The 27993-nt window shown below is 41.6% G+C and overlaps 2 protein-coding genes across 8 annotated transcripts in view; one reads left to right on the top strand and one right to left on the bottom strand.

Annotated features, from left to right (window-relative positions):
- Window positions 1-27993, top strand: part of LOC126995503 (sodium/glucose cotransporter 5-like) — a 63927-nt gene that overhangs the window by 15861 nt on the left and 20073 nt on the right. For 4 of the 6 annotated variants that reach the window (XM_050855099.1, XM_050855097.1, XM_050855095.1 and 1 more), the window contains 5 exons: window positions 1744-1803; window positions 8356-8460; window positions 17916-18105; window positions 18809-19020; window positions 21322-21430. In XM_050855099.1, the coding sequence (XP_050711056.1) occupies window positions 1744-1803; window positions 8356-8460; window positions 17916-18105; window positions 18809-19020; window positions 21322-21430 (676 nt within the window). The remainder of the gene's footprint in view (window positions 1-1743; window positions 1804-8355; window positions 8461-17915; window positions 18106-18808; window positions 19021-21321; window positions 21431-27993) is intronic. The other 2 variants (XM_050855096.1, XM_050855103.1) reach the window with 2 other exon arrangements.
- The window catches only part of LOC126995504 (uncharacterized), a 54576-nt gene continuing 42645 nt past the window's right edge, over window positions 16063-27993 (bottom strand). For both annotated transcript variants that reach the window (XR_007750343.1, XR_007750344.1), the window contains 2 exons: window positions 18807-19012; window positions 16063-16498 (listed from right to left, as the gene is read on the bottom strand). The gene's annotated coding sequence lies outside the window, so the exon portion shown is untranslated. The remainder of the gene's footprint in view (window positions 16499-18806; window positions 19013-27993) is intronic.

The following is a 27993-nucleotide window of genomic DNA, read 5'->3' as shown; positions in this document are numbered from 1 at the left end:
TCACTGATAAAAAAAAAAAAAAAATCATACTTTCTTTATTTTCATTTTGCTGCACAGTTGACATGTATATAATTTTTTTTAGAAATATTTCAATATTCATGGATTTTCTCAAACGTTACAAAAACGTCACACTCGTCCTTCGTGCATTTTAGTAAGTCATTTAAGTCTCTCTCTCTCTCTCTCTCTCTCTCTCTCTCTCTCTCTCTCTCTCTCTCTCTCTCTCTCTCTCTCTCTCTCTCTCTCTCTCTGTGTGTGTGTGTGTGTGTGTGTGTGTGTGTGTGAGATATATGTTCATAATCAAGTAGTTTATGTAAGTATCATAATCAGGTGCATCCTCATAAAAATCATCATGTGACTGCCTGAGATCCTTGCCATCATCCTGACTCACGGCATTGCGCGCTGTATGCAGTTATTTCGAATGGAATCCAATTTTGCCTGACGTGTATTTTTACTTGCGAAGGCCGAAGTCAACGAAAATATTACGTTTGAATAGGTAACCTAACTGCGACTTTAGAAATGCGAATGATTTACTGCTTTTATTCCTTTATTTTCACCAAAGACTTGGCAACTACGACAAATTAATTGAAGCAAAATACTTCCCAATGAGTGAGAGAAATCGAAGAAATAATCTGCACAGATGTGCACGCATCGATGCGACTTCCTTTTCTGACAAAGAGTAACTTAAGATGCCAAATACCACTTATAAACTGCGTTGCCAGTGCCCGGAGCACTCAGAAGAGCGGGACGATCCCGCAGCACCCGGAGATATCTATGGTCTTAACATGCCATCTATTTACTTCAAACGTAACGAAATCGTTACCGTCGTCGCTTTAGGGTTAATTACACACACACACACACACACTGTTGTGTGTGAATGGTCTCAGTCCTACCCAAAGATCGGTACTACGAGCTCCGTGCTCTTCCGTAGGGGAACGGCTGGCTGTCTCGAGAGAGGCCCGCAGCAGACCAAGAGGTGAATTACACACACACACACACACACACACTGTTGTGTGTGAGTGGTCTCAGTCCTACCCAAAGATCGGTACTACGAGCTCTGTGCTCTTCCGTAAGGGAACGGCTGGCTGTCTCGAGAGAGGCCCGCAGCAGACCAAGAGGTGAATTACACACACACACACACACACACACACACACACACACACACACACGAAATGAAGCTACATGCATGATGCAATCCACCTGCATGCTCATTAGCGTTATGAATGGCGTGAAAAAAATGCGTCTCGCCGTTATATCCACCCGTGACCGGAAAAGTAGGCTACCCTGAACCTCTGAGGTAAAAAAGAAAGGATGTCAGGGGAAGGAAAGGAATAGAGAAGACAGACGCCCACTCAGCTGCTCGTCAGATAGCAGAAACAGCATATCGAGCAGTAAGCAAATATTTTGGAAGGGTCAGCTGCTTCTTGATAGCGATGCGACAAAGGGTCGACCGGCAGGACTTCTCGGAGGTATATAGAAAATTTATTAAACAGGAAAACAGGGAAAAAAACATACATAGATGGACAAGGAAGGAAATAAACTTATGAACAAAAGATGGGCACACATTTGAACACCCCATGCACGAGAATTTATGAAAAACTTGCTTTATATAGAATTACCCTTGTGATAGAAAGAAAAAAAAAAAAAACCTTAGCTCTCATTACGTAGATAAATTAATGGGTAAAGGAAAAAAAAGAGGGCTTCATAATACACTAGCTATTTCCCCTCACATCTCTGTCTCCACAGGCAATGGGTCTGCTGCAGCTGCTGGGTTGGGTCTTTCTGCCTGTGTTCATCGCCAGCGGGGTGAGTATTGGAATCAATTTATATATAGCTTGTAGTTTATTAAAAAAATCCATTATATTTATGATGCTCTGTTGAAACTAGCTGGACAGTGAAGGTCTATCATTGAAATTAATTTACTGCCTTGAACCGTTGAATGACCGACAAAGAATTATTGTAAGTTCACTTTTGCGTGAGTGTAGCTCATAATGTCTGTTGGTCAAGTTTTTCTTACGTCATGCGCGGATGACAAGTTTGTACTTCGAGTCTTAAATAACAGGTTCAGTTGAAATAACTATATCTCAATCATAAATTTACCCGGGTTAGGTTATTTGATTAGGTTTGGTTTATTGGTGCTACTTTATCTTAATGCCGTCTGATGAAATTCCTAAATAAATTTTCTGTAAAGAAAACTCTCTCTCTCTCTCTCTCTCTCTCTCTCTCTCTCTCTCCTGAATGAAGTGAATATTTTTTTCGATAAAAAGAATAGCATGTTTACGTAGTTATTATGGATGTACTCATAATCTAATAACAATAACAATATATATTAGTATCCTAAAAAAAAAGATTCGGACATGAAGAATCATCCAATATAAATCCAATAATAAAATAATGGAGACGGGAGCTATGATGGAAACGAAAAGCAGGACAAAATGGTGGGAACTTGGGAAGACGGTCAGCAAGGCAGTGACTCAGCAGCCAGCACAACATTCAAGGCTTATCGTCCCACAGGGCCCATACCGGTACCACATGGAGACTGGCCAGCCCCGCGCGCCGCCAAGCGCCACCAAGATCCAAACGGTACCAGCACTAGCGGTTATGGTCAGTGCCGAGTGATCATGAGTCATCCCGGCACTGGGTACCGGTACCGGGTGCCGGCTGAATAGATTCTTCCCGGCACTGGGTACCGGTACCGGGTGCCGAGAAGAATCGATTCAGCCGGCGCGCGGGGCTGGCCAGTCTCCATGCGGTACCGGTATGGGCCCTGTGGGACGATAAGCCTTGAATGTTGTGCTGGCTGCTCAGCCACTGCCTCGCTGACCGTCTTCCCAAGTTCCCACCATTTTGTCCTGCTTTTCGTTTCCATCACAGCTCCCGTCTCCATTATTTTATTATTAGATTTATTTTTTTGGATTTACTGGGTAATTCTTCGTGTCCGATTCTTTTTTTAGGTTGCTAATATATATTGTTATTGTTATTAGACTATGATCGAGTACAACCATAATATCTATACATGCTATTTTTTATCGAAAAAATAAATATTCACTTCATTCAGAGAGAGAGAGAAGAAGAAACATCCTAATTAAGGGCAGAAATAAATGAGAAAAAAGTCCACTGTGTGTGTGTGTGTGTGTGTGTGTGTGTGTGTGTGTCACACACACACACACACACACACACACACACACACACACACAGTGGACTTTTTCCTCATTTATTTCTGCCCTTAATTAGGATGTTAAATTTCTTCTGTTGTACTCTCTCTCTCTCTCTCTGAATGAAGTGAATATTTATTTTTTCGATAAAAAAATAGCATGTATAGTTATTATGGATGTACTCGATCATAGTCTAATAACAATAACAATGTTTATTTGCAACCTAAAAAAAAAGAATCGGACATGAAGAATTATCAATAAATCCAATAAATAAATCCGAGCAATCTGGTACCGGTACCCAGCAATCTAGTACCGGTACCGTACCGTTTAGCTGGTACCAATGGTACCGGTACTGGTACTGGTACCTGCCCACCACTACCGGCCACCGTCAGGCCATAATCATCTTGCATGCTCGAGTGAGACATGTTTCTATATTATATGCCATAGCTCACCTCATAATACGAGATAGTCAGTTTTGGTTGACACCATCAGAATCAGCAGTGACTGTAGAATCAAGATGTATTGTAAAAAACTCGACAAGACATAAAAGAATATGGTATTACGATGAGTTGAATTGTGAAGATGTTAAATAAATGTTTAACATGTTTTACTTATGCTCGCTATCTTCAACAGTTGTTCATTGATTGCTGAAATATGTTTTTACATTACGTAGGAAAACTCGTGAACACGATAGCGTGATCAGAATGCAGATAAAGCTCCACATATTGAAAACAGTTATTTATAGCAACATGTTACTCGCCGCTACCATTACGGCGGCGCGACACCCTGCGTGATGGTTGGTGGTGGGGGGGTCATGGGTAGGGGGGACGGGGCACCAGAAACACTGCGGGAACCTTCCAAAACGATCACATTGCGCTCCCCTTAAATAAATAACTGTGTTTTCAATATGTGGAGCTTTATCTGCATTCTGATCACACTATAATAAGTTCACGAGAGTTACTTTAGAGAAACTGTAATAACAGTGAAAATATCCCGTAATGAACACCACTGAGTGGCCTCTGGCGCGGTGACCTTTGAGCTCATCGGTGGCGTATATTATAGTTGGTATGCTGTCCTGACTTCTACTCAGAAGGCTCCGGCACTCAGTGGTGTTCGTTACGGTTCACGAGTTTTTCCTACGTAATGTATTGATATATTTCAGCAATCAATGAACAACTGTTGAAGATAAGTAAAACATGTTATAAACATTTTTTAACATTTTCACAGTTCAACTCATCGTAATACCATTTTCTTTTTTGTTTTGTCGAGTTTTTACAATACATCTTGATTCTACAGTCACTGCTGAGTCTGATGGTGTCAACCAAAACTGGCTATCTCGTATGAGGTGAGCTATGGCATATAATATAGAAACGTCTCACTCGAGCATGCAAGATAATTATGGTCTCTGCGAGAGAGCGGTGCAGCCATTTAGCTGCAACCTTACCTACCTGCCTAGGCGCTGGCAGGAATCTAGCTTTAAGTAAACCTGGTATAGTGACCCAAATAGGTTTTGTTTAGGGTTAGGTAAGGTTAATGGTAAACGTTTGTTGAGGTTAGTCACAAGATTAACAGGTGTCACTGAGGTGTGTTAGATTAAAATAGTTGAATATTCTAAATGATAAGGCTATAAAAGTGAAGATAAATATTGGCTCGATCACAGGTAAGATGCAAGTGCATCAGTGATGACTGGACCTTCACAGACTACCTAAGTTGAGTGATAAGACACTGGATGCCCTCCAGGCGATGGCTGGTGACTGCATACCGCCAACCACAGACTGTTGTCCGTTGAGCTCACAGCCCATTTTATCGAAGTGTTCCTTGACCAGCAGTCTGTGGTTGGGGCCATGCGGTCACCAGCCATCGCTTGGAAGGTATCAATTGTCTGTTATCACTCATGGTAGTCTGTGAAGGCTGAACTTGAATTCTATCTGTAGGCGAACACCATTTCAGCCGTGATGGCTATGTCCCTCTATATAGGTGTTTCCAAGGTCCGCCTCGCCGAATCACTCATCTCAGTACGGTCAGCACAATTCATAAATATCTCAGGATGAGTTGTAAATCATTACACGTCTCCAAGACGTCTTGACGAGAGACCATTAAGATCTGAGGTGATGCCTTTCCTCTCGCTGTAATACGCCATGTTGCTATACTTAAGGATTCTTAAATGCGCTATGAGAGCCCCTCACTCGTCATAAATTTTTCGTCCGCTAAGAGCAACTTTTCCAGCGCTTAGCCGCCCCACGCCATATTAAAGAGAGGTCTTAACAATTCTTTGCCGTACGTGGTGTTATTACCGATTCTTAGAATTTTCGTGCATTCGGCCCCTGGTGTATTTTCGTATTTTCCATGTAAGGGTGTTTGTCTAGTAGCTAATTTCAACGATTTGTTTTGTATTATTCTGTATAATTACGTTTTGGCTTGGGAAGCTATGTGTTTTGGAGTGGGAAAGTAGTGTCTTGTATAGGTAATATTTACTATTTGACTAAATGGTTTGAGGAGTTATTTGAAGCACTAAGGATTTCTATAGTTGATTAGTGGCACTAAAAGGTGGTACTTTACACGCGCTGAAGTAGATTACAAAATGTAAGATCATACAGGGTGTAGCATATTAATTAAGACCTAGCGCTTCACTGCTGGTGCAGCGCTCTGCAAGGGCCGCCAACAATTACAATGTTAGCCTCAATCATAATCCTCGATGCACTTATTCTCAAACATCGTAGTGAGTGTCTTAATTGCTTTCACGAATAATATCACAAATATCCATTGGTTCATTTTCATGTCTGATATTTTCGTTATAGTATCACAATTAAATATCCAACGATTATTTCCAACTCACTGAACATTTATCACACACAATTTATCTTTGAGTACAAACACTAATTAATAGCCATGATCGGTTATGTTACGAATTCTCTCAATTTCAATTATTCACTCGTCATTCGCTGAGTGGTTGACTTAGGCTTCGTGTACCTCACACAATTTATGCATTTCTTCTCAGCCATGGCGCAATCTTTCGATTTATGATCGCCAGCGCATCTGAAACATTTTGGGGATTCTCCATTGCTTTTAGCAGCACAGTTGCCCTCAAGATGGCCGTATCTCTGACAATAATACCATATAATTGCAAGGTATCTCTCTCACTGTGTATATTCCCCATTTTAATTTTAACTTGTGATTCTTGTGAATCAGCTCTTTCACAGTTGGGTCTCACCTCAGAATGTAGTGCATTGTACCGCCACCTGCAGGCTTACTAATAATCAGCTCAGTCTTATTCTCAACACCCTCAATTGTATGTAAGAACTCATTGCGGTCTAAGATGGTCTCCTTAATTTTATCCTTGGTCTCCTCTTTATGCACATTGCATATCATGATCTTTGGTTTCATCTTTTCAACACTCTTGGTACTAATTTGCTCAATAGACTCCAGTTTTTGAGCAGCCTCATCCCTTGTGTTCTCATTATCAAAGTTCATGACAATATTACCTCCATTTGTGAATCTTGAATCAGTTATTTGAATATCATTCAATGTCTGGGAGACTTCATCCTTCATATCTGTTGCCTTCTTTTCCTGTGTAGAAGCTTTCACAACTAAGAGATTCTTCTTCACTTTCCTGCCTCTCTTTGCCACCTCAGCCCAGCTAGATTCAGCATGCTCAGCACGTTTAAGCGTGTCAACAACTGATCTCAGCTCTTCCTGCACTAGACCGGGAGCCAGGAGGTGGTGTCAGTCTAGCTGGAAAGGTAACAAATTATAACCCACATAGCAGTGGTCCTTGTGTCTGCCCATGCATGAAAATTGAAGTGTGCCGGGCTTGCAGTGGTGGACAAGGTCATCAGGTCATGTCAATGTTGTAGCCCCATCGCATTTATTAAGACCCTGACTTTGGTCCTGATCTGAACATCACGGTAGAGATGGCAGGATGGTCGCAAATGACTCCAATGGACAAGACAAACAACTTACATTTCGACAACATTTGGCTAATGTTAACGATTTGGTCTGTAAAAATGGCCATAGTTCAGAAATATGGTGAAAATGGCATCTTTTTATGGCAATTAGTTAACTATGACCATTTTTACAGACCAAACCGTTAACATTAGCCAAATGTTGTTGGAATATTAAGTTTTGTCTTGTCCATTGGAGTCATTTGCGACCATCCTGCCATCTCTACCGTGATGTTCAGATCAGGATCAAAGGCAGGGTAATAAATGCTATGGGGCTACAACTTTGACATGACCTCATGACCTTGTCCACCACTGCAGGCCCGGCAGACTTCAATTTTCATGCATGGGCAGACACAAGGACCATTGCTATGTGGGTTAGAATTTGTTATCTTTTCAGCTAGGTTGACCCTCCCTGGCTCCCGGTCTACACCTTCTCAGCCCTTGGTTCAATCTCTTCCTTAACCACAAATATTTCTTTAGATAATTCTTGCTTGAATTCATCCAATTTTTTCCACAATGCTGGTAGCCAGAGACGCTTTATGGAGGCATGGGGTGCTTATCCATTTTTTGGGAGTATATTATCCTGCTTGATCCCAGTCAAATTAGCACACTTCACTTGACACCACCTAGTACACAAACAGCACCCAATCCACTTCTCGCCTGAGAATTCCACACACATAGCACAAATCCCCCAGTCCCTTGGCCCTGACAGGCAGGGCCGGCCCTAGGCCAATGCAACCGATGCAACTGCATCAGGCCCCGCGCCTCTAAGGGCCCCGGATGACACCACTCATACTTTATGAGGTCTGTAACACTTGCTCTTCAGCGAGGGAGAAAGAAGTTTCTCAAAGTTAAAATTGATCAAGACCTACTTAAGATCAACTATGTCGCAAGAGAGGTTGAATGGTCTTGCCATCCACTCTATTGAAAATGAAGTTGCAGGTCAATTGGACTTCAGTTAGCTTATAAATTACTTTGCATTTGCCAAGTCACGTAAGATATTCCTATAAAATTTGCATTTTTCATCAAAACTGTGACAACTACATTGGCACATTTGTGTACTTCAGTTTGTATTGTTTTGTGTTTGTTTGACTGCACTAAATGGGATTTTTTGCATTGGGCCCCGCACCTGCTAAGGCCGGCCCTGCTGACAGCCATGTCGACACTTTCTATGTGGAGCTAGACGCAACACACATCCGCTCAGCACCATGACCACTCACTCACTCCTGTGGGGGGTAGTAATATCAGGATTCCTTCCTCAGATCAGCACCATCCCAGAGTACACCAAGAAGAGGTTTGGTGGCACCAGGATCCAGATGTACTTAGCAGTGCTTTCTCTCATTCTTTACATTTTCACTAAAATATCCGTAAGTATTGACTGTCCAGGGCGTGATGCCGCCTCAGAATCCTAGTTTTAGAGGAGCATAACATGTTCAAGTGTATTTCATAGATCTCTCTCTCTCTCTCTCTCTCTCTCTCTCTCTCTCTCTCTCTCTCTCTCTCTCTCTCTCTCTCACACACACACACACACACACACACATGGAACAGCTTGCGGGAAGAGGTGGTGGATGCGAGAAGTGTCCAACAAATGAAGGCAAGGCTGGATAAATTTAGATATGGAGACAAGACTATTAGAGTTTAGCTCGGGCCCGGTAGACTACAAATAGGTAAATACACACACACACACACACACACACGGAGCAGACACAGAGCAAGACAGACGTGTTTCGTCGCCATCTTGGTTGTTGTGTTTACAGGGCCAGGGGATGCTCTGATTATTATGAATCTAGCGAGCCGAATTTCTCTGGCTTTTGTAATAATGAATCGTCTCTGTACAGAAAAGTGATGCTAGTGGAAAAGAAGCTGAATATGTGGATCGGAAAAATCAAGATCATGGAGGATGAAGATATGGAAGGTAAGAAGATTCACAGTGACTTAAGGGCAAGAGTGCGAAGTATAGAGAAAGAAGAAAGAAAAAAAAAACTAGTCCAGGAAAATGAGGCGCTGGAAGAGAAACTGGCAGAATATGAAATAAATGGTGAAGGAAGGACTAGGAGTCGTAAGAAAGGAAAATGAAGACCTGAAAGAGATATGGGCAAGGAAGAAAAAAAGTTAGGGAGGAAGTGCTGGGGGAGATAAAGACATGGAAAGTAGAACATGATAAAGCCAATGTAGACTTCAAGGAAATAATTGAAAAGCAACTAAAAGAGGAAAAGTAAAATGTAGAAAAAGAGATGGTTACGGTCATAAAAAAAGAATGAAGATTAGTGAGAGATGTAGTGGATTAAAAAAAGGGTTATAATATTCGGAATGAAAGAGAAAAACATAACATAAACCAAGAAGGAATAAGGAAGAACTTAAGTCAGTGACTGAAAAACTTAAATGATAAAGAAATACAAAACCTTGAGGAGGAGGTGGAAGAGATAGTTAGGATGGGCCCTTACATAGAAGGTAAAACAAGGCCAGTTAAATTAAGATTAAAATCCCAAAAAGGTAGCTGAGGAAATATTATACAGAACAACTAAACTAAGGGAAATACAGTACCCTCTCGAGTGTCACGCTATCCTAGTTTCGCGATCCTCGAGTTTCGCGCGCAATCTTAAATTCTTACCATCCTGACTTTCGTGCATTATCGCCCCGAGTTTCGCGCTGCTTTGACATGTACGGGTCACGTCTACCTACCGTCGGCGGCACGCGCGATTCCTTAAGACGGTGTCACACTGGCCGTTTCCCTCCAACCTGGCAACCGCAGTTGCCCGTGCGCCCAACCGGGAGCGAGTTGTCGGTTGTCCGTACGGGTGGAAAACGGTTGGGGGTACGAGCAACCGCGTGGCTGTATGTAAACAAACAGACGACGGCAGTGGCTGAGGAGTGTTTACTATTAAATCGATACAGGGCGACTGCTTTGTTTACGTTGTGAATACGGACAACCGACCTTGGCCGTGTGTGACGCACACCCGAAAACTTGGAGTTGCCGGTCACCCCTACCGCCAACGCGGTTGGGGGAAAAAGGCCTACTGTGACACCAGCAGCTTAAAGGCGCGGTCACACAAGATAGTTTCTCGGAAATTTCCCACCGAAATTATCTCCTTACATTTTTCTGCCTCGAATTTATCCTCAAGTTGGGTCACACAGAGGACTGTTGCATTCTGGGATATATCAGCTGAAAAGCAAAACAAACAATGGATCCATACGTTGTAGAGTTTGCTTTGTGGTGTTTGCTGAAGAAAAAGAAAAAAAATGAGAAGAAAGCATTTGTTGGTTCGTGAGTGGTTAGCTTGGAGACAAAGGCAGAGTGTGTTACAGCTTGCTACTGTAAGTGCTACGAGAACTTAACAGTGAGGACCCAGACACGATGAGGCTACGATTGAACAAGACCCAAGTCAAGACCTGCTCAACCTGGTTACTCTAAGCTTATCTAGCTTCGTGGAACTCATTGTGGTGCTGGGATAAACATGCGGATAGCTAATGAACCGATCAGCTGATACGCTCTTCTTTTTCTTGTGACCACAACTTACTGACCTCACGAGAAAATAACCAACATACTGGTGACTGAGTTTCTAACTAGAATTTCGATGAGTTTCCCGTGAAATGCAGCCGACTCTGAGTCTCTATTTAATTCTCGAGAAACTAGCGGTTGGGTGACCGTGTTCACACGTGCTGGGGCGAGATTCACAGAGATCCGCGCTAATGGCCCGCAGTAAAAGCTACGATTTAACTATCAACGTTGACTTAAGATTCACAAAGCTTTCGTTTCGTCAGAGTTTGAGGCCGCTGATTGGACGAACGCCGTCGATGAAGTCATCGGACTCGGCCAATCACAAGCATGTTTTCAGAACTGTCAGCCATTGCAATGGTAAGGCATTCCAACGGCCTTCAGCTGCGGCTTCAAAACGACCCGTTCTCTCTTCACATTTTCTTCCCTTTTACACAGTACATATTTTGAGATAACATGGGAGTAAAGTGGGAAAAAAAGTCAACTTCTCCACGGGCCAGAACCAATATGCGCCTTATCAGTGTTTTCAATACCTCGAGTTTCGCGATCCGCGAATTTAGCGCTATACCTGGGGAACGAAGCGAGCGCGAAACTCGGGAGGGTACTGCAGACGAATGTAAGGAAATATAATTAAAGAAAAGTAGAAATGGAGAAGAAAGGAAGAAATGGAATGAATTGCAAGCAGAGGCAAAAGAGAGAAATAATGTGAGATCAGAAGAGGAAAAAGAGGTATTTTTTTGGAGAGTTATGGGAGACAATAAAGAAATAGTATTTAAGGGGAAAGCCGAAAGAGAACAGAACCTAGACAAGATTGAAACAAATAAGGGACTAAGTGTGATGTATACAAATGTAGACGGGATAATATCTAGAAAACTGGGACTACAAGACTACTTAAAGGAAAAAGAGCCCAAGATCGTATTCTTAACGGAAACAAAGCTGAATGAGGTAATTCAAATAATGTTTGATAACAATTACAATGTATGAAGGAAGGATAGAAAGGGTAAAGGTGGTGGAGGAGTGATGATAATGACGAAGAAGAAGGTATTAGTGAAATCAGCAGAATATGGAGAAGGAAAGGCAGAAATAGTGTGTTAATCTGGAGAACAAAAACACAGAAATGATGACGATAATAGCAACCTACGTACCACGAAGGACAAACTCATGGAACAAGGAAGAATATTAGACCATGAGTAAGTTACTCAAAGCAAACAAAAGAGTCTTGTTAGTTGGAGACTTCAACTGTAAGGAAGTAAATTGGGAAACTTTTGAAAGTGGAGGTAGTGAAATGGCATGGGGGAAAGATTTTTAAGATTGACTATGGAGAATTTGATGATGCAGTGGGTGACGGAAAACACAAGATTCAGAAATGACGATGAACCGGCGAGACTGGACCTGGTGCTAACAAAGGGAATGCACTTGTTAAAGGAATTAAGGTATGGGTGCCCCCTGGGAAAGTGATCACGTGATAATAGAGATTAGAGATGGAAACAGAGGAAGAAGGCACTGAGGAGGATGAATCATATAAAAGAAACAGGAGAAACCATAGGAAGGCAGACATGGAAAAACTTAAGAAATACTATGGAGAGCTAGACTGGGAAAAGTTGAGGAGAAAAAGCAAGGTGCAGGAAAAGTATGATATTTTTATGGAGGCATATGAAACAGGAGTGATGAAATATGTACCATTATATAAACCCAAAGAAAAGGAAAATAGGATTTGTTGAATGCAAGATGTGCAGATGAAAAAGAAAATCAGAAACAAAGCGTGGAAGAGATTGAAAAGAAATAAGAATCAAAGGAATAAAGAAGATTTTAAGATAGCAAGAAATGAATATGTGAAAATAAGGAGAGAAAAAGAGAAAGGATATGAAAAGGATGTTGTCAAAAAGTGCAAGGAAAAACCTAAACTGTTATATAGATTCATAAATGGAAAAATCAAACCGAGGGAAAAAATAGAAAGACCGAAAGATGGAAATCATATAATCGAAGATCCTAAAGACATGACTGAGCTGCTAAATAAGAGGTTCCAGCAAGTTTTTACAAAAGAATCACAATTCAGTGAACCACAAAATGACAAAATAAACGTTTATATGGATGAATTTATAGTAACTAAAGAGGAGATATAAAATAATGGAGGAACTGGAAGAGAGGAAAGCAGTAGGACCGGATGGAGTCTCAGGTTTTATATTGAAAGAATGCAGAAATCAGCTGGTTGGACCAGTATATGATATCATAAAATGCTCAATATCAACTGGTAAATTACCAAAGGAATGGCGGAGGGCTGAGGTGATCCCTATATATAAAAGCGGAAAAAAGGAAGAACCCCTGAACTACAGACCAGTATCATTAACCAGTGTAGTTTGTAAAATATGCGAAAAAGTGATAAAGAAACAATGGACGAAATTTCTAGAAGAACATAATATAGTTACAGAAAAAACAGTATGGCTTTAGAAAAGGGTGCTCATGTGTAACAAACTTATTGAGCTTTTACTCAAGAGTGAAAGACATAGTACAGGAAAGGGACGGATGGGTACATTTCGTGTACTTGGATCTGAAAAAGGCTTTTGACAAAGTTCCACATACAAGACTACTATGGAAGCTGGAAAATAAAGGAGGATTGAAATGGAAAATGAAGAACTGGATGGAAAGTTACTTAAGGGGAAGAGAGATGAGAACAGTGGTAAAGGACATGAAATCGGAATGGAGAATTGTAGAAGGTGGAGTGCCTCAAGGATCGGTATTGGCACCAATACTTTTCCTGGTATATATAAATAATATGCAAGAGAAAGTAAGCAGTTATATGAGCCTGTTTGCAGACGATGCGAAACTGCTGAGACATATAAGAAACAATAAAGACTGTGAAACCTGAATAAGATTTGGGACTGGAGTATGAAATGGGAAATGGAGTTCAATGTGAAGAAATGTCATGTAATGGAAATGGGAAAGAGTGAAAGGAGACCAAAATGGATATATAAAATGGGAGATGGAGAAATATTAAAAAAAGTTGAAGAAGAGAGAGATCTGGGAGTGACAATACAGGATAATCAACAGCCTGAGAGTCATGTTAATAGGATATTCGGTGATACGTATAGAATGGTAAGAAATATAGGATTAGCATTCCACTACATGGATATGATGAAAAAGATTATAATCACTATGATTAGACCGAAATTGGAATATGCAGAAATGGTGTGGTCTCCCCATAAGAAGAAACACATAAAAAAACTAGAAAGAATACAAAGGATGGGAATGAAAATGGTTCTAGAACTGGAGGGACTGTCATATGAAGAAAGGTTGAAGGAAATGGACCTACCAACACTGGAACAAAGAAGAGAAAGGGGAGACCTGATACAAATATGTAAATTATTGATTAAAATGGAAGAAGTAGACAATGAGGAGTTACTACTAAGAGAAGGAAGAAACGTCAGCAACACACGAGGACACAGTAAAAAATTGAGGAATCATTTTAATGCTTGAGAGACATAAAGAAATATAGCTTCCCACAAAGAAACATAGAGGTTTGGAACAGACTAAGTGAGGAAGTAGTATTGGCAAAGAGTGCGCACAACTTAAAGGAAAAACTGGACAGATACAGATTTGGAGACGGGACCACACGAGTGTAAGCTCATACAACAACTAGGTAAATATACACACATATTTATCTTCCTTCAACCCTATTTTTTTAATTTTTCCTAATCCTGCAACACTACATATTGCTTCATAGTACTGTAATATGGGAACTATTTGTATGCGGGTGCTGGGGGAGGGGGAGGAGCTTTTCTTTCACATCAATGTATTTCACTTTGATTTTTCTATTAATTGCTTCCCATGAAAGAAAGGGAAAGAGACAGAGAAAAAGAAAGAAGGAAGGAAGGGAGTAAGGAAAGGAGCCAGGGAAATAATGAAAGCCAAGGAAGGGAGAGGGAATCACTCCAATATCAAATCCATTACTTACCCAGTGTATGTGTGTGTGTGTGTGTGTGTGTGTGTGAGAGAGAGAGAGAGAGAGAGAGAGAGAGAGAGAGAGAGAGAGATTTACACAAATATTCAGATTGGTCATACCGTATGGTCTACGTAGACTACATTAATACTACATTAAACGGCCATCGGTGTTGCGTTTCTGCTTTAGCGAATATCAAGGTTGAGAAAGTGGCATTCAAATTTGTTTTCATAAGAATCAATTGTATTGCACTTAACCACTTGGGAGTTAATTCCATTTTCATACTTCATTGTTGGTGAAAAATAATTTGTTGCAGTCTGAATTTATTTGTTTTATACCAATATTTCTATGTCATTGATTATCTCAGTGCATCATGAGGCACTCTGGGACACTGCAGATCTGTGGGATTCCTGCAAGGATTATTGACCTGATGACTGGCCTTTTCTCTGGGACTGAGTGCTGTGAAGTGTGGGGGAGGTCTTTCTGGCTTCTTCCTTGTTAATTCAGGAGTGAGGCAGGGGTGCTTCCTTGCTCCATCACTTTTCATTTCAACACTTGCATGAATTGGGTATTTGGGAAATTTGTTGATAAAAAGTCATTGCAAAGCATCAGTTAGCAACATCATGGTCACTGACCTTGTGTTAGCTTATAATGTACTTCTCGTGGGATCACTGCAGGTCCTGGTGTTATCTCTCAGTGTTGCATGAGGAGGCAAAGTCTCTGGGACTGTAGGGTTCCTCGGCCAAAACCAAGGTCCAGTCGTTTGGAGGCTTGCTGAATGACACTACAGTCCGTCCATGCATGTGGTGAGGATGTCGAGGTCACCAAAAGTTTTACATACTTTGGTAGTATACATAATAGTGGTGGGTTTTACTAGGAAGCAATGGCGGTGCCAAGGGGGGGCTTGGGGGGGCTGGAGCTCCCTCAATAATGAGCCAAGCCCCCCCTCAGCCCCGCCAATATTGCTGCCAGAATTACAGGCTTACGAACTCGCCTGATTTACTAATCTATTGTTGCACCAGCTTTTTTTCTTCTTTCTATAAGTGCATAGCATTACATGGGGGCATGTGCACCACTAATCTGAATAATAATATAGTGTACATATCAGTCTGAAGCTCCTCAAGACATACTTGAGGAACAGCAGTGGCAACAACCGCACCAGCAACCTTGCTGTAATATCAATTAATTCTAGGAGGGCCAAACAGCTGAACATTGATGCTATTATAGACACATTCGCTGCCAATCACCAGAACAGGTGCATAGTTTTAAAGTAACATCTTGATTTAAAGTTCTTGGGCTGTTTGCCATGCTCTAACTTCTACTATTCTTCCTCAGATTGTATTAACTTCATATAGAATCATTCTTTTCTGCCATGTTAACTATGTACTTACACATGTCTATATATTTTATTTCTCCACTTTGATGACATTTTGTGAAGCCCCTCCACATTTTACCCCAGCCCCCCCCCTCAGCCCCCCCAATGAAAATTTCCTGGCGCCACCACTGCTAGGAAGTCAGTTGACGGATTGGCCTGAGTCACTGTGTTATGGATTTATTCAATAAGAGTATATGGCTTTTTCAATATCTATGTAGGTGGACAAGGATTTAAAGCTTTTAAGTTTTTTGTGCTCCCTGTCTTGTTGTATGGCTGTGAGACATGGACACTGAATAGTGACTTGGAGAGGTGTGTCGATGCCTTTGGTACCAAGTGTCATTGCAGGTTCATGGGGTATCGCTTTTATGACTTCTTGTTGAACCAGCAACTACTCTGTGAAACTGAATTGAGGCCTGTTACTGGCTTAGTTCGTGAACGCCAACTCCGGGCACGTGGCACACCTTTTGGACGTCGATCCTGCTCATAGGGTTTTTTCTGTACAAGACGACTCTGAGTGGCTGGGGCTAGTCGACTGAGATCCTGTCCGGATGGACTTGGGGTAGATTGGGCGGCTGCGTGGGAACTTGCTTGGGGGAACTGTATGGAGTGGAGGCAGTGAGTGAGTGAAGCGACGTGCCTTCGGGCATAGGTTCCCTGGTAGTTATAGATTGTCACTGATTATAAACAATTTGGATTCATCAACATTCGTAAAGCCATTAAATATTTTGAAACATTCAGCTTCCCTTTGAGGCAGCGTTACCCCAAAGAGGACATGTAGAGACATATCAGCCTTTCCTTGTATGATTTGTTGTGTAAGGAAGAGATCATCTTGGATGCCCTATGCTGAACATCTTATTAAACAATATCCTTTGCAAAGTGAGTAGACCAGAACTGTGTTGCATAATCTAAGTGAGGTCTCTCTCTTGGCTATATAATTGTAACATCTTGGTTTGGGAAGCCATGTGTGTCAGAGTGGGTGAGTAGTTTAGTACAGGTAACTCTCGATTTACGCGAGTTTGGTTTAAGCGTTTTTTAAATAACGCAGGGTCCAAAATCCAAATAAATGTTTAATTTACAATTTTTTTTCACTTATACGCGATATTTTAAGGAGCGTCCACCAGATATCTCACGCAACTGGACTCACACGGCGCCGCGGCCACACAGCTGAGCTCAGTTCTTCCCGTGCACCACTTGAACAACAATACAGTACCCACGCTGCCACGCTGCTCAACAATAGGGGTGGGCAGGTACCGGTACCAGTACCGGTACTACCTAGCTCGCTACGTACTCATCACGGTCATGGTAACCAGACTACCAGACTGGCTGAGTCTGACCCAGCCAGATATATGTTGGATCTCTCTTCTCCTCTCTCTCTCTCTCTCTCTCTCTCTCTCTCTCTCTCTCTCTCTCTCTCTTCTCTCTGTCCACTGAATGATGATGAATTTTTTTTTTTTTAGAAAAAAACCCTTTTTTTTTTTTTTTTTTTTTTTGATTTACGCGACCTCTTCAAGGACACAGTACTCGCGTAAATCGAGAGTCACCTGTATCTTTATTTATTTATTTTATATTTACATTCAGCTTATAGCAGTGGGTAGGACTTGAATTCAGATCCTTTAGGATACTGTGTGCATGCTGACCACTCAGCCACTGAATTATAAAATGCCTGGCTGATGTGACACTGAGCTACATAACAGTGTTGTTTAGGTTTTGTCTTATCATGAATGCTATTTTTTCACTGGTGATGTAAATAGCTGGCGTGGTACTCCTCCCAGGCCTGAAGCTCAAAATTATCCTAGCCCTCAGCCTCATGAAAGGCCTCAATTAAGACTTACATGTATTAACTAAAATGTACACCACAGTTTATAAAAATGAAACTTTTAATATGTTCAAATGATATTTGATAAATATGATCATAAATAAAGATCTGAAGATACGCTTTGAATGTGTGGGCACTGTTAATCAATATTTGACTTAATGACACAATTTTATCATTGCGGGTATGTACTCGGTGCAGGTCAACATGTATTCTGGCGCCATCTTCATCCAACAAGCTCTGCGAGTGACCAACTTATATTTATCCATCTCCTTCCTGCTGCTGATGACCTCCCTGTGCACCATATTCGGCGGTCTGGCCGCAGTCATCTACACTGACACCCTACAATTCTTCATTATGATTGGGGGTTCCCTCTATGTTATGGTCAAGAGTGAGTTGGTGATAATGTGACAAAATTTAAAGTGTGTATAAATGATTTAATACTATAATATTAAGAGAGTGGAAAGATTACTTTTTATGTCCAAGAAATTAGGGCACAGCTGCTATTCAGTGACAAACTATTACATGTACAGTCATACCTTGGTTTACGAGCTTAATTCGTTCTGGATTACCCAAAAAATCTTAAACCAAAATGGACACACACTGTAGTGCTGAAAACACAAAGATCGCACACAAGAGCACAAACGTAAGTGGGCATGAGCATGCGGGTGCTACCTCTGTGAACGTACAACACGGACTGAGACCCCATCCCCATTGTTTTCTGCTCCGAGTGCTCTCGTCTTGCGGCGAACAAAGGGAACCCATGCTCACATCTTTGACTTATACAAACAGGCTACTCATACACCAACTTATTGCTCATAAAGCAAGGCATTTTTAGAGATTTTTTTTGCTTGTAAATCAAAACACTCGTAAAGTAAGGCACTTGTAAACCGAGGTATTACTGTAATTTTATAACTGATTTATATGTGACTAATCATAATCAGTGTTTTAATAGACCACTTTATAGGCATTATGCAACAGTCACTGCTGTGTTGCAGATACATACTTGTGGATATATACAGTTATGTACATAATTTTAATGACTTGTAGATAAGTGGCCCAACATAATCTATGTAACAAGGTGCTGCTTACAGGCTTTGAGGAGGTGGGAGGTTATTCAGCCTTCCAGACCAAGTACTTGGCAGCTATACCCAGCATCCTAGTGGAAAACTCCACCTGTGGCCTGCCCAGGGTGGACTCATGGAGGATGTTAAGGGATGCCAATCCTTCCCAGAGTGATATGCCCTGGCCAGCCTTTCTGATGGGGCAGATGCCAGCATCCATTTGGTACTGGTGTGCTGATCAGGTAAGGAAATTGGTTTCTTATTAGTTTATACTAAAGTAGATAGGGGAGGCAGGTAATCCCAAGACCATGTAGATAAGTTGTACCTGCCAGCAATGATCTTGGACTCAAATGATATCATTGGACTGTTGTTTTTAAGAACATGATTTTGTTCATTTGAAAAGAATTAAAAATAGTATAGTTGCATAAAATTATTACTTCCGTAGACATTGCTAATGATAGAAATTAATGTTTTTTATCCTAATTACTATGATGGGATATACAAAACAAAATGTAATTAGTTCTAGAAAATCATTTGTAATGGCATTGATTCATTCTTGCATAGAGTGTAAAACAGTAGGTCCTCACTTATGGTCATCAATAGGTTCCTGGAAACTGCAATTATAAGCAGAAAAATGTTAAATGAAACCAATTTCACCATAGGCCTGATAAACATAAGTTAAGTTCATATTTTCTCAGCACAAAAATTTCACCATACTTTTAGATACAGACCCAAAATACTCATAATTTTATAAAAATTCATACACACCCATATTTATGTATTAACCTCTAAAGGGCCAGTGGATGTAATCACAGGTAGCAACTAGCTGAGTTCAAACTGCAAGTGCCTGTAATCATGGTTTGGAGGTTCTGTGCCCTTATTTTTAATGCATGATGGTTACTTTCCTAGTATGGCTTCCCACATTAAATATACCTTGAAATATAATCACGCTGTGTGCTTCCTTCAGTGACAACACACCTTTGGGGTGAGATGGAGTTGGCTGCTAAAAATCTGCCATCTGAAATTTCCCTGAACCAGACACATGTCTAATATGGCGTCACTTTCTCCAGCTTGTACTAAGCAATCTACTTATGTAAATCTCTACAAACATCATCATCATCATCATCATTTCGTTTAATGTCCGTTTTCACTTTTACTGTGCTTTATGGCTCTCCTCCATTCTACTCTGTCTTCTGCCCAATGCTCATCCAATCCCATCGCCATCAGTGCCAAGTCTTCCTGTATACACCTCCTTCACATTTTCCTAGGTTTACCAACTGGTCTCCTTCCTTCTACTTTCAATCTCTCCAAAACTCCCAGCACTGTATTCTCCCCTACTCTCTTTACATGTACAAACCATCAGAGTCTTTCCCTTCTGAGCACTGTTTTCAGGTCCTCTACTCTACATCTGTTAGCTACATTTGCACTGGACACCCTGTCTTGCCACCTGATCCCCGCCATATACCTCAGCATTCTGCGATCACTTGCTCTCAATACCTCCATCAATTTTCTAGTTAGAGCCCATGTTTTAGCTCCATACAACTTCACTGACCTAATACACGGTTGGTACACCCCCTCTCTGCTCTTTAGAGGGATGCTGTGATTCACTAGTAGACTAGCCACCTTTCTCCACTTTAACTACGCTGGCGCCACTCGCTCTCGCTGTCCAGAACATCTCCCAAATAACAGAAATGTTCTACCTCATCCAACTTTCCTCCTTTCACCTCTAGTTCATCCCTCTCAGTTTCTTGTCCTTGCTGTTGCCTTACACAAGCTGGGCATGTAAAATTCTGCACTCCTCTTACATTTCTGAGGCCTGAGCATCTAAGGTGGCACCACTGCCTTCAACATATGCACAAGTCTGAGTTTACACCTACTCCCTTCCTACAGCATCCACATGGATATTTTCCTGATTTAATCTTTTCTCTTGCTTCTTTTCCAGTCACCATGTACCTACTTTGTTTTTTCCATATTAATTTTCAAACCTCTCTCCTCTATTCCTTCCTTCCATTTATTAAACTTTTCTTTCACTTCTGCTGTCTCTGCATTTACTACCAAGTCATTTGCATACAGCAGCTCCCATGGTGCCTCTCCTCTTGCTTCCTTTGTTGCCTCCTCCATTACTATTATAAAAAAGAGTGGGCTAAGGGCAGATCCCTGGTGAACCTCCACTCCAATTTCAAACTCATCTGATGTTCCCGCCACTGTTTTCATTCTCGACAAACAATACAAACAATAATTTATAATTGTCAGGTCCTTAGTTTTTCAATGTTGTCACTTGATGTCTGTTTCATCGGGAAAATTTATGTCTCTACTACTTTCATACTGCATTCTTTTCACCCCTTCTGGATTTTTTTAATTTTCTTTTTTAAGTTTTCGGCAATCATTTGTTATTACGTAATTATTTTATTTACTGCCTTCCTAAATCTTATACCGTTTTCAGGACCACTGTGCATAATTTAGGTTGAATGAATTCCTTGCTTGCTTTCTTAGTATATCAAACTTGTAATATGAGTTGCCAAGGAAAGCCTTCCATTCAACAGGTAATGGTGCAGCGGGTGATGGCGGCACGCAGCCTTTCCCATGCCAAAGGTGGCACTTTAATGGCAGGATTTGCCAAGATATTGCCACTTTTTATCATCATATTTCCTGGTAATTACACTTAACTTGAATATTTGTCACTTAATGTACATTTGTCACATATACAGAATAGGATGTGCAGAATAGGATATGCAGTATCAAGAAATTACAATGTATCATGCTAATTCTTGCAATTTTGTTTGCTTCTGCAGTACATCTTTGAACAAAAAGTTGAAGATCTGCATGATAAAACAGTTGATACTGTTGCCAGCTTTTTCCTGCACTATCTTAATTTTTCATTTGTTTATAGTATGGAAAAAAAAAAAAAAAAAAATCTCTCTCTCTCTCTCTCTCTCTCTCTCTCTCTCTCTCTCTCTCTATATATATATATATATATAGTAGAGCCCCACTTAGCGCGAGATCAATTAGCGCGAACCGCAATTAGCGCGAGCCACCATCTACCAAGAAAAAAATTAATTAGCGCGAAAGCCTCAGTTAGCGCGAGCAGCCACCACGACTGAATTTTGAAAATTGCGCCAGGCCGCCATGATGCGCGGCACAAGCCACCATGATCCGCCATTTTCACTGCTTTACTCAAGGACACTTGTCAATTCAAGCAGTAAAGATTACACCAAAAATATAAATTTCGGGAACCTGTACATTGTCAATGTTCTTTAACCCGTACATATTTCTGAGCATTTTAAGAACTTTTTTTTTCAAAATTGTTGTCTTAAAGTTTGGGGTGCGCGTTATACGCCGGTGCGCGTTATACGCCGCAAAATACGGTATTTATTTTTCGACAGAAACCTACCTCTTGTTTGATTTACATTGTTTTTTATTTAAGCGACCTCTTCAAGGACGCTACACTCGCGTAAATCGAGTTACCTGTATATATATATATATATATATATATATATATATATATATATATATATATATATATATATATATATATATATATATATATATATATATATATATGGTGATTAGTGGTAAATTAAAGGTCTTGCTCTACTGTACGTTGTCGTTTTCTTAAACTGCCGGTAAAAAATAAGCATGAAATTAAAAACTCAAGTCGAAGCCTTCCACACACATATTGGCAAATACCGCTATTACTCACTGACAGCCTTTGCGTCGTCATTGAGGCAGATATGTATTATGTAAACTGTCGCAGAGCTTATATTAAGATCGCAGGATTTTTTAATACGAGTCTTTCCTTACAATACGTTTTCTTCAAATTGTTTCATTGGTAAACAAATTTGGTAGAATTGAGAAAAAATATATACATGAGGCTTAAATCATGAATGTTAAGCAATAGATTGCATATAAAACAGCTAAATGCGTTGAAAAACACTGTTTGTTAATTATCTAAGGCAGTGGTTTTCAAACTACTATTTAGTATGACGGCACACTAAAAAACAACGACAGTACCCTCTCGAGTTTCGCGCTCGCTTTGTTCCGAAGGTATAGTGCTAAACTCGATGATCGTGAAACTCGTGGTATTGAAAACACTGAAAAAGCGCTGATTTGTTCCTACCCGTGGATTTTTTTATTTTATTTTTATTTTTTTTAATTTTTTTTTTACATGTGGCCAATGGCGCCGGTAGACTATCCATCTGGGCCTGATGGTCGGCCCCGAGCCCGTCATGGAGCAGGCAACTGTTTATAGTGGCGCCATTATAATTGGCTCATGCTGCCCCCCGGAGCTCACTTTTTTTCCTCCTTTACTCCCTTGTTATCTCAAAATACGTACCTTGGAAAAAGGAAGAAAACAGGAAGAGAGAACGGGTCGTTTTAAAGCCACAGATGAAGCCTTACAATTGGCTGAGCTCTGAAAACACGCTTGTGATTCGCTGGGAGTTCGATGACGTCATCGCCAGCGCTAACCCAATCAGGGGCCTCACTGCCTTAAGGCTGTGTCACACTGGCCATTTTCCTCTAACCGTTGTGGCTACTGGCAACGCCTGTACGTCCATCCGGGAGTGAGTTGTCGGTTATCCGTAAGCTGGTGTCACACTGGGCCTTTTTCTTCCTGCCATGTTGGCGGCAGCTTGGGCAACCGGCAACTTTTCCGGGTGTGCGTCACACACTGAGCCAGTAAACACTGACGGACGACATTCCTATAAGGTGGCGTGATCTATCTGTCGTGGGTTTTTTCCATTGACAATTGTATGCCTAATTCATGGTGATATTAAATAATAATAATAATACATTGATATCCTACTATAACACTGCTCAGTCACCTACCAGTGATCGCGACCTCGCGATATACAAAATCTAAATAGCAGTCTAGTTACCATTAACATACATAGTGGGAGTTTGTCAAGCAGACTGCCTATGATACAATTACAATAAAACACTGGCTATGTAAGAACATATGTGGAGTTATAATATAAATAGGGAGAGGTAAAACACAACGTGTGACATGAAACATAAGAAATCTCTCAAAAGATAAATATAAGGACACATGTATAAGAAGCTATCAACTGGCATTGTTATAGACAATGAAACGTTCATCTAGCTCCTAAAAAAAATACAGTAGTGAAACATACAATAGTGAAACATACAGTCGTGAAACATAGTACAGTGTTAAGTATAGGAGCAGGGGAATGCCAGGTTTCTGTCATCTGACTTGCCTGAGAAAAGGAAAAACTACCTTGCCAGTGGCCTCCCTGCATCCAGTCGCCGTGTCTGCACAACCAAATAATCGTGCAGGACAGAGTTCCTCCTAATAAAGTAGCACATGACGACGAGACTGACGAACATCAGAAACATTGGTACAAAAAATCCAGGGTACAGATAGGGGAGATGCAAATAATCAGGCAGTGTTTCCTCCAGGGTTTCCGCAAACCCTGTTTTGTTTGTGAAAGACAATGAATTAAGGGAATTAGTCACATAAGAGATGCTGGAGAAGTGAATGTTATCGAGAGACCGTAGTAGAGGAAACACTCGATGGGAAATATTGGCCGTGAAAACCAGACGGATCCGGGACGGGTACGTTGTTATGTTAGTGGAGCGGATATAGCATGCTTCTGCTATGGCATAGTGACCAGTAACCCGTTGATAAGTGGTACCCTCCGGGCAGATGACTGATACATAGAATGACTGAGGGAAATAAAAATAATGCAGACCCTGAGAGTTCTTATGGAAAACAGGTGTTGGTGGTAGCTGCTTGTAAGGGCACAGGGAAAGAGCGTCAGACGCGTTCACGCGGGTGAGGGCGATCTCGCATACCCCTCCCCGAACTGGTAGGAAGGCAAAGAGAGACGCAGAGCAATAGAATCTCCCGAAGACCATCTTGCAATATTGCAAGAGTGAGTAGCTACCTGTTGAATACAGAGCGAAATCCTTCGCGATTAGAACAAGAGACGGGGACGTGTCCAGGGCTAACACACTGTCCTTAGCTGAAAAAGGGAATGGGACAATTTCGTGTGCCTCAAACACGTCCGCCGTCTGAAATGGAACATGAATGATTATGGCATCGGGGGTAAAAATATTGACTCATGTCTGGGGTGAATAAAGGTGTTAGGCTATAATTTTGATACCCGATATGGACAGTCGTTCTCAAATCGTGTAGAGGGAACAAGGCAGGTGTGACTCTACCGTGCGCTGCATCAACCATGTTGCTAATAACCTGCTGATTTGCCGTTGCGACAGAGTTAATGACGTTTTCCAATACATGCAAGGCCTGATCTAGGAGGAGAAACTGATTCACCTGGTCGATCTGTTTGACAACTGTTGATAACCTCTACCATCTTATTTGTCTGCTCTAGCAGTTCCTCAATGTTAGCATGCAACCGCGCAAGTTTTCTACAGTCGTTGGAGTCGCGTCCGGAAACCTCGGCCGCGGCAGGAGCGGCGGTGAGAGATGAGGGAAGGGCGGACATCGGAGGACTCGTAATGGCTGCTGGAAACTGCTGACCCAGCGATTTGACCGGCCGCGGATGGGTGCCGGAACACTGCCGCCAGACGTAGGACGGCTGCAGTGTTCTTGTTATATTGAGAGATGGGCCGCGGTGGCAGATAAGATGACTTGGGTGTGTAACCTCTTGAGAAGACGCCTTGCAGGAAACGGTAGTGGTAACTGCTTGCAGTCACCGGGAGATGTCCGCGGGTACCCTTGCTGACTGTTTGCCGGAAGAGGTTTGGGCCGGTGCTCCCGGCAGCGGCGGTGTTGCCGCCCGCTGTGGTGCGAGGGGCATGTGGGTTGTTCCAAGGTCAGCGGGGCGTGCCTCCTCCTGCTGGTGTGAATTCTTCTGCGTATCGTGGAGTGGCTTGCAGTGCTCGTAGCAGTGCTGGCTTGAAGATTGTGGCCCTCGCTTTCGGCTGCGTAGGCCTGTTGGTGGCTCGAGGCTTGACACCTGTATAGAGCTTGTAGCCAACGCCTGGTGACTTGCTTTTAGCAGGCGCCTGGTGAGTTGCCGCGGACGGCTGGCTTGTGACTCCTTCCTTCCTTCTACGCCTGTCCCCGGAGTTTGTTGGTGAGTTCTCGTGGCTTGGAGCTTGGAGGAGAACGAGGTAGCGAAGGCACAGGCGCGGTGGTGACCGTTGCCACCAAATGTAACGGGCTTGAGGGGGGCGTTTAAAGGGCGTTAATTAAGACTTCAGCTTCCTTAAGGCGAATATATTCGTAGCCTATGTACAAGGAGTGTCGGAGCGAGAGCGACTGTCGTTGTGTGTCAGTCGGACTCTCGTGAAGGAGTGACGAGTTACAGGTTGGAAAATAATTGTTACAATTGGTCACGTACGTCAAGGTGACCTCCACGCACTATGAAATGCGATGTATACAAAACTGAGCCGGTAAACACTGACGGACGACATTCCTATAAGGTGGCGTGATCTATCTGTCGTGGGTTTTTTCCATTGACAATTGTATGCCTAATTCGTGGTGATATTAAATAATAATAATAATACATTGATATCCTACTATAACTCTCTCTCTCTCTCTCTCTCTCTCTCTCTCTCTCTCTCTCTCTCTCTCTCTCTCTCTTGCCATAGCCACAATGTTTGGAGGAAAATGTCCAGTGTGATACTATCTTTTATTTAGCGTGTGTGACGCCGATGGTAAGTAGACGTGACCCGTACATGTTAAAGCAGCGCGAAACTCGGGGTGATAATGCGCGAAACTTGGGATGGTAAGAATTTAGGACTGACCGCGAAACTCGAGGATCGCGAAACTCAGATAGCGCGAAACTAGAGAGGGTACTGTAATATTTTTTGCGGCACACCTGCCCTTTTATATATATATATATATATATATATATATATATATATATATATATATATATATATATATATATATATATATATATATATATATATATATATATATATATATATATATAATTAGTCACCCTTGATAAGTATAAATTACAATTTACAATAGTTTCATTATATTATGCACACAAATCAAAATCCCACCCAAATTTTCGTGCCACACCAAGGAGATAATGGCGGCACACTAGTGTGCCGTGACACACGCTTTGAGAATCACTGATCTACGGAGTATATTTGGTCATTAAAGGCTTAGTATTTCATATTTTTTAGCGGGAAATTTAAAACTCAAACCAAGGTCATCCACGCATATGTTTTCGAATATCGCATCACTGACAGGAGAAGGATGCTTGGACTGGTGATTTCTGAATCGGTGCCCTAAATTACGTAAGATAAGGCCATGTCCACACTTGCATCACGTCTGGTGGAGCGAAAGCCTTTTTTTGGCCTGTAAGAACCCTACTATACAGCCATCCCTTAACCCTCACAGTTTTAACTTTCGTGGATTTGAATATTCGTGGCTCTATCTGTGAACAACTTGATATTTCTCTTGTAGACCTGTGAACCATAAGTTTTGGTTTTAGCCAGTTTTTTGGGGTCATTGTGGGGTCAATCATTGCATTCCCACCATTCCACTTGCCTACCTTGCACCTGGTACCAGTACTACTGGCCATGACTTAAAGTACAGTAAACCCTTGCTTTATTGAACCAGTTGGGGGGGAACGAAGTCACGTTATATTCAGTAATCTGTTATATCCAAGGGATTCAAACTTTTTGCATATACATGGTGACTCACCACCACCCATTCATCATCACCCACTTCTTTCATCACTACAACTCATCACACTACCCCATATTCATCACCACCACTTCTTTCATCACCACCACAACTTTCATCACTACCTCACCATTCATCACCACCACAATTTCATCACTTCCCCCACATTCATCACCACTGACAACTTTCATCACTACCCCACATTCATCACCACCACAACTTTCATCACTACCCACATTCATCACCACCACAACTTTCATCACCAGGTACCACATTCATCACCACCACAACTTTCATCACCACCCCACATTCATACCACCACCACCACTTTCATCACCACCCCACATTCATCACCACCACTTTCATCACTTCATCACCACAACAACTTTCATCACTACCCCATATTCATCACCACCACTTCTTTCATCACCACCACAACTTTCATCACTACCCCACATTCATCACCACCACTTATTTCATCACCACCAAAACTTTCATCACTACCCCACATTCATCACCACCACAACTTTCATCACTACCCCACATTCATCACCACCACAACTTCTATCACTACCCCACATTC

The sequence above is a fragment of the Eriocheir sinensis genome, chromosome 8 (assembly GCF_024679095.1).
Source record: "Eriocheir sinensis breed Jianghai 21 chromosome 8, ASM2467909v1, whole genome shotgun sequence".
Classification (NCBI taxonomy): Eukaryota; Metazoa; Arthropoda; class Malacostraca; order Decapoda; family Varunidae; genus Eriocheir; species Eriocheir sinensis.
The sequence above is the reverse complement of the archived record's forward strand: the minus strand, read 5'-3'. Positions and strand labels throughout refer to the sequence as shown.